The 11,109-nt window shown below is 45.3% G+C and overlaps 2 protein-coding genes across 6 annotated transcripts in view; one reads left to right on the top strand and one right to left on the bottom strand.

Moving 5' to 3' along the window:
• Positions 1-1,801: 1,801 nt before the first annotated feature.
• Positions 1,802-11,109, bottom strand: part of B3GALT1 (beta-1,3-galactosyltransferase 1) — a 354,820-nt gene continuing 345,512 nt past the window's right edge. For all 5 annotated transcript variants that reach the window (XM_038751644.1, XM_038751646.1, XM_038751643.1 and 2 more), the window contains one exon: positions 1,802-4,525. In XM_038751644.1, coding sequence (XP_038607572.1) covers positions 3,312-4,292 — 981 coding nt within the window. In that variant the 5' untranslated portion in view covers positions 4,293-4,525 and the 3' untranslated portion in view covers positions 1,802-3,311. The remainder of the gene's footprint in view (positions 4,526-11,109) is intronic.
• The window catches only part of LOC119932080, a 62,610-nt gene continuing 54,881 nt past the window's right edge, over positions 3,381-11,109 (top strand). Inside the window, exons 1-5 of the mRNA XM_038750893.1 lie at positions 3,381-3,506; positions 3,618-3,681; positions 3,796-4,085; positions 5,292-5,498; positions 5,607-5,726. Of these exons, the coding sequence (XP_038606821.1) occupies positions 3,381-3,506; positions 3,618-3,681; positions 3,796-4,085; positions 5,292-5,498; positions 5,607-5,726 (807 nt within the window). The remainder of the gene's footprint in view (positions 3,507-3,617; positions 3,682-3,795; positions 4,086-5,291; positions 5,499-5,606; positions 5,727-11,109) is intronic.

The raw sequence follows: 11,109 nt of genomic DNA, 5'->3' as shown, positions 1-11,109 counted from the left end.
CTGAGGGCAAACATGCTTAAGGCTAGTGAACCACTGGACAGATATCATTGCCTGAACAAGCTCCATGCAGGACCAAATGTTACAGAGTAAGCAGACACTACCCATATATACAGCTGAATAGAGGGAAATAATGCCTTTAAAATATCTACAGGTGGTCTTGGGTGAATATTTACAGGGGATATGTGAGATGTTTACTTTTAGTTAAAAAAAAAAAAATCCAGAAGTAGATAGCAATTTCCAAAATGAAAAGCTCACTGTTCTCTGCACCACCTTAGGGCAGTGAATTATTCATGAGGTGACTATATATTATACATATCTCTCTCTCTCTCTATATATATATACACACACATATGAGTTATACATATATTTTGTTCAGAATATGTGCAATTCCTTGAAAAACTGAGGGCAGGTTAAAGCTGACTGTGGGAGAGAGCAATCCTAATGTACTGGAGAAATCCTTCCAAATCCTCTCATAATTGTTGGTTGGGTAAGTGAAATCCAGATTTCTCCAATGACTGACTCAATGTCCCAGCCATTGAAGACCAGCTGAAATCAACTGTGCCTCTGGTTGACTATATGGTGACTCCTCCCTCCCTGTCTCCTTACCCTCCAACACACCTTGGTGTTTTTTGCCCCTTGCATCGTTGTACTGGGACCAGTTCTCTGGCAGATGAGATATCTGGAGTGTGGGAGGGAGGGGCAGATTTTAACTTATCTGTATTGTACTCCCACAGGTGGTAGTGGAAGGGCTTTGGATAGGTGCAGCGGCACTGCGTGATTTAGTGGAAAGACCACGGGCTTGGGAGTCCGAGGTCGTGGGTTCTAATCCCAGCTCTGCCAGTAATCCGCTGTGTGACTTTGGGCAAGTCACTTAACTTCTCTCTGCCTCAGTTACCTCATCTGTAAAATGGAGATTAAGTCTGTGAGCCCCATGTGGGACAACCAGATTACCATGTATCTACCACAGTGCTTAGAACAGTGCTTGGCACATAGTAAGTGCTTAACAAATACCATACTTATTATTATTATGACTTCAAACTGTATCTTCCCAGTGGGCTTTCAGAGGGCAGGTCTCAGAATCAGTGGAAACCAAACTTGGCCTCCAAAGGGGAGTGGAGATTTCTGATGTGACATCGTTACCTTGAATGCTCATTTACCAGTAAGTTTGCTGAGAAAAGGCCTGGATAGAGCTGTCTAAGAGCAATTAACCAGCTCCTCAAGAGTGGGGATTTTGTTTACTAACTTGATTGGACTCTCCCAAGTGATTAGTACAGTGCTCTGCTCACCACAGGTGCTCCCATGTAAGTGAAACTTTCCAAGAAATTGCACACAAAGCAATTAGTCTTTGGGTACTCCCAAACGTAAGAAGCCAGATCTCCCGGCTCTGAGCACAAACTCCTTGATGATGTAACATGGCCCTTTGGGAAGGTAGGTATGTTTCATTATTCATTTTCAGGCCTTCATACATCACCAAATTAAACCATGGTCCCCCAGGGCCTTGAGCCTAAGCAGTGTTGCTCAGTGGAAAGAGCACGGGCTTAGGAGTCAGAGGTCATGGGTTCAAATCCCAGCTCCGCCAATTGTCAGCTGTGTGACTTTGGGCAAGTCACTTAACTTCTGTGCCTCAGTTACCTCATCTGTATTGGGGATTAAGACTGTGAGCCCCACATGGGACAACCTGATCACCTTGTATCCTCCCCAGCACTTAGAACAGTGCTTTGCACATAGTAAGAGTTTAACAAATGCCATTATTATTATTATTATTATTATTATTAATTATTATTATTATTACTTGATAGGGCCAGGTGTATCCGGGTCCTGGGAGTATGTCACTCTGTGACCGATACTGTATCATTCAGTGAAACGATACATTCTTGGGGGAATTGTAAAATTTATTAACTGCCTGTGACTAGTACTGGTATGCCATCATCTTAATCAGAACAACACTAACAATCACAACAATACTAACCATATTTTACCTTTGTTGTATAGCACTTTTTGGCCTCAGATCTCAAAGGACTTAAACCACCAGTGGCATCTCACAGTGTCTGTGCAGAAGGTATTCTTTTTGTCATTGTACTGTGGAGGAAACAGAGGCATGGGGGAGATACAGTGCAGTCACAGGGACCCAGTGAGGCCAGCCTTGTGGTATTCCCTAGATCACAGTGCCTGCAATATAATACCACCGTAATGACAACACTAGTCCTAACCTTGACAGTTTGCCCTGTCATAAATACCATTAGAGCAATCACTGCAGAGCTCAACAAGTCCACAGATATTTCTAACAGCTACTTTTTCCACGTGTTTCAGATGGTACCTCTTATACTATACTTTAGAGCTATCATTTTTTTTTTTTTGTAATGCTTCCATAAACTTTTTTTGTCTCAAGTTCGCAATTTATCTGTGGCCACAAACCACCCATGCTTACTTTGCACACTCAGAAATATGTGCCCACTTTCTCCAGACAACCTGAATACACTTAGAAATACTGTATACAGTGTAGAGAGAGAGAAAGGAAGATTACATTTGGCAAGTATCAGTAGAGGCACCGTTTTCTGTTTGCTCTGAAAGAGCACAGAAGAGAGCTACTATTTATTTTATTAAATAGCATCCTAAATAAATTCCACCTGCTGACCATGTGTTCAAACCTTGGCTGAGTAAGCAAAGTTGTTTCCAAAACCTACAGAATGCTTGATTCCCCAGTTACTGTCTCGCCAATCTAATGCCTGTCTTGCTGCCAAACCCAAGTTCATCATTGGTGGAACTGCAAAAATTGACCCCTTTACAGGTGACGGTACGTAAAAAATTCAAGACTGCTGCAACATAGGGCATGCACACTGATACCTAGACCCCGGTGCAGGGGCAAATTTATAGATTAATAGCTCAGAGGCTGATTTCTTTTTGCAGGGAAAAGATAAAGACATTTCTGGGATGCTCAATTTCTCAGAGCCAGATAGCCCTCTCAGATGTACAGTACAAAACCGGGGGAGCAGAAAAATAATGGCTCCTCTCGGGCGTATGGGTTCAGGGGCTGCTTCTTTGAGATAAGCAGCAATACCTCATGCCCTGAGATTGTAATCTGGCACTGTTAACTTGGGTAAAAATCTGAAGGGCTAGAGCCTGATGTTTGTAAACCAGCAACCAGAGACAAGAAAAGGGACAAAAATAAATCCATTGTTTCTGGAAAACATCTCATCCCCTACCAAAGTTCATTTCCCATAGTTACCCCAGGAGACCATCAACATCATAGGCCTGTTTTTTGTTTTTTGCTTTTTTTATCTAAAAAAAAGGTATTTACAGCTGTAAAAATTTTAACATCTGAGATGTTTCTTGCTTGACATGTCATTCCAGATTCTGTGCATTTCTTCTGGAGTGATCTGATGCACGGTTATGACTCGCCGATACCTACACAAGCTGTAGGCCATTTTCCAGTGATTGAAGCCACTGTTTTGGAAAGGGTGGATGCCCAGCTTTCTCAGACACAGTCCTACGTACACATCTTCGAGGTGAAGGAGCCTTGTGTGGAGGGATGTCTTGTAGATGAGCTCAGCTACGTCGGCTGAAAAGATGTAGCCTGTGCCCGAACAGAAGGGAGGGTAGTTGCTGTCTGGGTACAGATCCCTCGGCATGTACCATTTGCTGCGTACGTCGCGGATTGGGCCTCCGTTGATGACGTAGCCGGTGAAGTACCTTCTCCGTGGCTTGGTGGTGGGCTTTAGGAGTTTATAAATCAGGTTGTCCATGTTGACGAAAATGTCACTGTCCGTTTTCATGACATACTTGGCTTTGGAGCAGAACGTGGCCACCCACCTCATGCCCATCAACGTTTTGAGGGTAAGGTTATGGTACGAGTCGATGAAGTCCTCGACGATGATGTCATGGAAGATCTGACTCTCCTGCTCTACCATCTGGTTCAAGACGGGGTCAGCATTCTTGCCCAGGAGGAAGAGGGTGGCGATCTGAATACCTTTAAAGTTGTTTTCGTCTCCCCAGGTCTCTCGGATGGCTTGCCGGGCATCGAACTCTTTGTGCGTCGTGCTGATGAGAATGACAAGGAAGGGGACACTCTTCTCGCACTTGTTAGGTTCGTTGATGAGAAACTCAAATGAATGGGGATTTATGGGTCGGGTCCTAATGTTTCCGAAGGAAACATTCTTCCGGGCAATGGAAATGCTACTGAAAGGCCGGGAGCCGGAGTAGGAAGAAGTGGGACGAGTTATACTCAGGTACCAAAGGGCACTTGCCCAGCACACCACTGTCAATACATACAGACACGAGACCTTGGACGCCATTGTCTCTGCAGCACGTCTAGACGGTATCGTGAGCAAGAAGTCTTCTAAGCATGTGCATGTCTTTGCCCCAGAGAGGCAGCATAATACTAACAAACCTTAAAGTTCGACCCTGCAAAATGGCTGTGGGCCTCAGGGTCATGGGTCTCAGGGAGAGGCTTTTCTCCCACTGTGTTCCATCTATTTTTCTTCCTCAGAGAGATGGCTTTCATGTTCTGCAGTCTTTCCTGCTAATCCTGTAAAGTACAAGAGAGTATGACTTTTCATATAAATACAGATTATCAATAGTACTAATGGTTATTTTGATGACGATGGGACGTATTAAGCCCTTGCTCTGTGCTAAGTGCTGGGGTGGGTAGAAATCTGATAGCATCCCTATCCCCATAGGAGTGGGAGAACAGGTATTTTAAACCCTTTTACATTTGAAGAAACAGAGGTTCAGGAGAGTTAAGCAACTTACCGGAAGTCACACAGGAGGCAAGTGATGGAGCCAGGACTAGATTCCAGGCCCGTGCTGATACAGGGAGCCAGAGGAGCAAGTGCTCAGTGCTCACAATGCACACAGTCCTGAATTCCAAAGTGAGGCTGCTACAATAAGATACAAAGCCATGGTTCCAGCCCTCCAGGATCTCACATTCTTATGGGGAGACAATTCAATCAAACAAGAGTATTTATGGAGCATTCTCCTCGTGCAGAGCACTGTACTGAACGCATGGGAGAGTAAGTAGAGTTGGCAGACATAATCCTGGTCCTCAGTTGGAATGCAAAAGATTAATTATTAGCCCAATTTAGGTAAAACTTGGTTTGCCACGGGCTAGGGCTGTTTCTGAAGAGGAAAGAAGTATCTTTGTTTCTGTTGTTCCTCAGTTCCACTGAGATGGTCAGATTACTCTCCAGAAATTATTTCTGTTTCTTCATTATACTTTTTCCGCTGAAGAATTGTTAGCACTTTTCCGTAGAACATAAGCTCATAAGACATGCCTTTGTTTCTCCTCTCCTAAGCTCTATGAATACACTACCAGAACGACTGCAGATGGAGGTGGGGCGTTTCGCCCATGGAGTCTCTACGGGGCAGAGATGACAGCACAAGACAATACAATCAAGACCTCCTGTAACACAGAAAAATCGTGTGTCCTAGATATCCTCTCTGGACCTCAGTTTCCCCCACCTAAGGAATGGAAACAACTTTCCTCCCCCATCAGAGATGCTGTGAGAAAAAATGAAATGAATACTATAGAAGTGCTTTAGAAAAGAAATTATTTTCTAGGGCAGTGTTTTCTGACTATTCCCTTCATAATTTCTCTCTGCCATCTTCAGGTCACTGGACATTGTTTTTCTGACCAGCAACATTCTGTCTCAGATTTTTGTGGTGCAGATTTGCCTCCGGCCACGTCCACAGCATGTCTGATGTATGCCTCCTACTCCGGGGACTCAGAGGTAACTTTTCTTTCCTCTTTCCTATCTTGGGTGACCACCAGCTCTTTGGGAAAATTAAAGCCTTTTGCTGATAACATCATTTACGGGCAGGAAAGAAAAATGGACCCTCCCTCTTCCCTCATCTGGAAGTCAGCACCCAAACCTCCAGAAATAATAGTAATAATGATGATATGCATTCAGTGACATTGTATTTATGTGACAAGCACTTTGCTAAGTACTGGAATAGGTACAAGATAGGTAGTCTTCTTAGTTACAATAATAATAATAATTGTGGTATTAAAGCACTTACCATGTGCTGGGGTAAATACAGTATACTCAGATTGAAAAGTCTGTGTCCCACCTGAGGCTCACAGTCTACGAGTGTGAGAGAAGCAGCACGGTCTAGTTGAAAGACCCCAGGCCTAGCAGTCAGGGGACCTGGGTTTTAATCTTGGCTCTGTCACTTCCTCGTGTGTAACTTCGGGTAATAAATAAATAAATAATGATAAAAAATTATTATGGTATTTGTTAAGTGCTTACTATGTGCCAGGCACTGTTCTAAGTCAATCAATCAATCAATCAATTGTATTTATTGAGCGCTTACTGTGTGCAGAGCACTGTACTAAGCATGTGGAAGTACAAGTTGGCAACATACAGAGACGGTCCCTACCCAACAGTGGGCTCACAGTCTAGAAGGGGGAGACAGAGAACAAAACCAAACATACTAACAAAATAAAATAAATAGAATAGCTATGTACAAGTAAAATAAATAAATAGAATAATAAATATGTACAAACATATATACGTATATACAGTGCTGGGGTGGATACAATCAAATGGGATTGCACACAATCCCTGTCCTACATTGGGCTTCACAGTCTCAGTCCCCATTTTACAGGGGAGGGAACTGAGGCAGGGAGAAGTGAAATGACTTGCCCAAGGTCACACAGCAGACAACTGGCAGAGCTGGGACTAGAATCCATGACCTTCTGAATCCCGGGCCCATGCTCTATCCACTACACCATGCTGCTTCTCATGAACTTCACAGAACTTCTTTATGCCTCAATTTCCTCACTTGAAAATGGAGCTTAAATACCTCTTCTACCTCCCGCTTATACTGCATGCCCAATATGGGACAGGGACTTTGCACATTAAGTATATAATCCCAGTGACTTGCCCAATTTTACACAACAGGCAAGTATTGGAGCTGGGATTGGAACCCAGATCTCCACAACTCCCAGCCCTGGGCACTTCCCACCCGGCCAAAGTGGCATGGCTTAATGGATAGAGCCCAGACCTGGGAGTGAGAAGGTCATATCATGGGTTCTAATTCCAGCTCTACCACTTGTCTGCTGTGTGACCTTAGGTAAGTCACTTCTCTGGGCCTCAGTTCCCTCATCTGGAAAATAGGGATTTGGACTGTAAGCCCCATGTGGGACAGGGACTGTGTCTAACCCAATTTGCTTGTATTCACCCCAGCGCTTAGTACAGTGCCTGGCACATAGTAAGTGCTTAACAAGTACCATAATTATTATTATTATTACATCCTGCTCCTGACTGAACGTACAACCCAAGGTTTATAACTCCTATTCCCATGTCCCCTTTGTTGGGTTTCACTGCCTCTATGAAGATCAGAGTCAAGACAAATGAGACAATCAGATGTGTGGGCCAAAAATTCACCCAAGAGGTGACAGAGCACTTCAATTACCATCCAAATTAAAAAAGAAAATTGTCTTTAGAAACTCCAATTCTTCTCCATAACTTTTAACTTCTATCATAACACTTTAAAAGGTGTGTTAGGTTAAAAAGTTCATTCATATAAAAAATTGCCTTCTACTTCCTTGTAAGAGCACAGAACAGACATTCTGGAAGGCAGAGATAGCATGTAATGGATGTGGTATTCAACAAAACCTGTTTCACTATAAGCCCTGCACTTAAATATGAGGCACTATGTTGAAAGATTGTACAAGGATTCAAGATTGAGGAGCATCCTTTAAAATACAATAATTCCAATAAAATGAAAAGACCAGATATATAAAAGCAGAGTCAAAAAATATCAGCTAGCAAGCCAGAAGTTGAAAAGCATATCCATGATTCATATGAGAGCAGCCAGTAACACAATATGCTTAAAATTCTCACTAAACAAATATGGGAGTGTCCCAAAGGTGACTCCAGACCTGACTTGGCAACATGTAATAAACTGGCTAAGGACAGGGGAAAGCAGGCATCTCCTGTCAGAAGTGAGTGGACCCTCCCGAGCGTTTTGTGCGGGGCTCTCCACAAAGCAAGCGAGTGCTCAGTACATAGCAGAGATCAATTGATACCCATCGATAGATAAGCAGTATGGCATGGGGACAGGGCACGGGCCTGGGAGTCAGAAGGTTTGCTGCCATTTGTCTGCTGCATAGGGTTAGGGCACGGGCCAGGGAGTCACAAGGTTTGCTGCCATTTGTCTCATCCCCCTGGCCTGGAATGCCCTCCCTCTAACCATCCACCAAGCTAACTCTCCCTTCGGGGCCCTACTGAGAGCTCACCTCCTCCAGGAGGCCTTCCCAGACTAAGCCCCCTCCTTCCTCTCCCCCTCGCCCCCCTCTCGATGCCCTCGTCTTGCCCCCTTCCCTTCCCCACAGCACCTGTATATATGTATATATGTTTGTACGTATTTATTACTCTATTTATTTTACTTGTACATATCTATTCTATTTCTTTTATTTTGTTAATATGTTTGGTTTTGTTCTCTATCTACCCCTTCTAGACTGTGACCCCACTGTTGGGTGGGGACGGTCTCTATATGTTGCCAACTTGTACTTCCCAAGTGCTTAGTACAGTGCTCTGCACAGAGTAAGCACTCAATAAATATGATTGATTGATTGATTGATTTCATAGGGTTAGGGCACGGGCCTGGGAGTCAAAAGGTTTGCTGCCATTTTTCTGCTGCATAGGGTCAGGGCACAGGCCAGGGAGTCACAAGGTTTGCTGCCATTTGTCTGCTGCATAGGGTTAGGGCACGGGCCAGGGAGTCACAAGGTTTGCTGCCATTTGTCTCATCCCCCTGGCCTGGAATGCCCTCCCTCTGCCCATCCACCAAGCTAGCTCTCTTCCTCCCTTCGGGGCCCTACAGAGAGCTCACCTCCTCCAGGAGGCCTTCCCAGACTGAGGCCCCTCCTTCGTCTCCCCCTCGTCCTCGTCTCCATCCCCCCGTCTTGCCTCCTTCCCTACAGCACCTGTATATATGTATATATGTTTGTACATATTTATTACTCTATTTATTTTACTTGTACATATCTATTTATTTTATTTTGTTAATATGTTTGGTTTTGTTCTCTGTCTACCCCTTCTAAACTGTGAGCCCACTGTTGGGTAGGGACGGTCTCTATATGTTGCCAACTTGTACTTCCCAAGCGCTTAGTACAGTGCTCGGCACACAGTAAGCGCTCAATAAATACGATTGATTGATTGATTGCATAGGGTTAGGGCACGGGCCTGGGAGTCACAAGGTTTGCTGCCATTTGTCTGCTGCATAGGGTTACGGCACGGGCCTGGGAGTCACAAGGTTTGCTGCCATTGGTCTGCTGCATAGGGTGAGGGCACGGGCCAGGGAGTCACAAGGTTTGCTGCCATTTGTCTCATCCCCCTGATCTGGAATGCCCTCCCTCTGCCCATCCACCAAGCTAGCTCTCTTCCTCCCTTCGGGGCCCTACTGAGAGCTCACCTCCTCCAGGAGGCCTTCCCAGACTGAGGCCCCTCCTTCCTCTCCCCCTCGTCCTCCTCTCCATCCCCCCGTCTTGCCTCCTTCCCTACAGCACCTGTATACATGTATATATGTTTGTACATATTTATTACTCTATTTATTTTACTTGTACATATCTATTTATTTTATTTTGTTAATATGTTTGGTTTTGTTCTCTGTCTACCCCTTCTAGACTGTGAGCCCACTGTTGGGTAGGGACGGTCTCTATATGTTGCCAACTTGTACTTCCCAAGCGCTTAGTACAGTGCTCGGCACACAGTAAGCGCTCAATAAATACGATTGATTGTTGATTGCATAGGGTTAGGGCACGGGCCTGGGAGTCACAAGGTTTGCTGCCATTTGTCTGCTGCATAGGGTTAGGGCACGGGCCAGGGAGTCGCAAGGTTTGCTGCCATTTGTCTCATCCCCCTGGCCTGGAATGCCCTCCCTCTGCTCATCCACCAAGCTAGCCCTCTTCCTCCCTTCAGGGCCCTACTGAGAGCTCACCTCCTCCAGGAGCCTTCCCAGATTGGGCCCCCTCCTTCCTCTCCCCCTCATCCCCCTCTCCATCCCCCCGTCTTGCCTCCGTCCCTTCCCCACAGCACCTGTATATACGTTTATATGTTTGTACATATTTATCACTCTATTTTACTTGTACATATCTATACTATTTATTTTATTTTGTTAATATGTTTAGTTTTGTTCTCTGTCTACCCCTTCTAGACTGTGAGCCCACTGTTGGGTAGGGACTATCTCTATATGTTGCCAACTTGTACTACCCAAGCGCTTAGTACAGTGCTCTGCACATAGTAAGCGCTCGATAAATATGATTGATTGATTGGCTGCATAGGGTTAGGGCACGGGCCAGGGAGTCACAAGGTTTGCTGCCATTTGTCTGCTGCATAGGGCTAGGGCACGGGCCAGGGAGTCACAAGGTTTGCTGCCATTTGTCTCATCCCCCTTGCCTGGAATGCTCTCCCTCTGCCCATCCACCAAGCTAGCTCTCTTCCTCCCTTCTGGGCCTTACTGAGAGCTCACCTCCTCCAGGAGGCCTTCCCAGACTGAGCCCCCTCCTTCCTCTCCCCCTCTCCATCCCCCCGTCTTGCCTCCTTCCCTTCCCCAAAGCACCTGTATATATGTATATATGTTTGTACATATTTATTACTCGATTTATTTTACTTGTACATATCTATTCTATTTATTTTATTTTGTTAAAGCGTTTGGTTTTGTTCTCTGTCTACCCCTTCTAGACTGTGAGCCCACTGTTGGGTAGGGTCTGTCTCTATATGTTACCAACTTGTACTTCCCAAGCGCTTAGTACAGTCCTCGGCACACAGTAAGCGCTCAATAAATATGATTGATTGATTGATTGCATAGGGTTAGGGCACGGGCCTGGGAGTCACAAGGTTTGCTGCCATTTGTCTGCTGCATAGGGTTAGGGCACAGGCCTGGGAGTCACAAGGTTTGCTACCATTTGTCTGCTGCATAGGGTTAGGGAATGGGCCAGGGAGTCACAAGGTTTGCTGCCATTTGTCTCATCCCCCTGGCCTGGAATGCCCTCCCTCTGCCCATCCACCAAGCTAGCTCTCTTCCTCCATTCGGGGCCCTACTGAGAGCTCACCTCCTCCAGGAGGCCTTTCCAGACTGAGCCCCCTCCTTCCTCTCGCCCTTGTC

The sequence above is a fragment of the Tachyglossus aculeatus genome, chromosome 9, assembly GCF_015852505.1.
Source record: "Tachyglossus aculeatus isolate mTacAcu1 chromosome 9, mTacAcu1.pri, whole genome shotgun sequence".
Taxonomy (NCBI): Eukaryota; Metazoa; Chordata; class Mammalia; order Monotremata; family Tachyglossidae; genus Tachyglossus; species Tachyglossus aculeatus.
The sequence above is the reverse complement of the archived record's forward strand: the minus strand, read 5'-3'. Positions and strand labels throughout refer to the sequence as shown.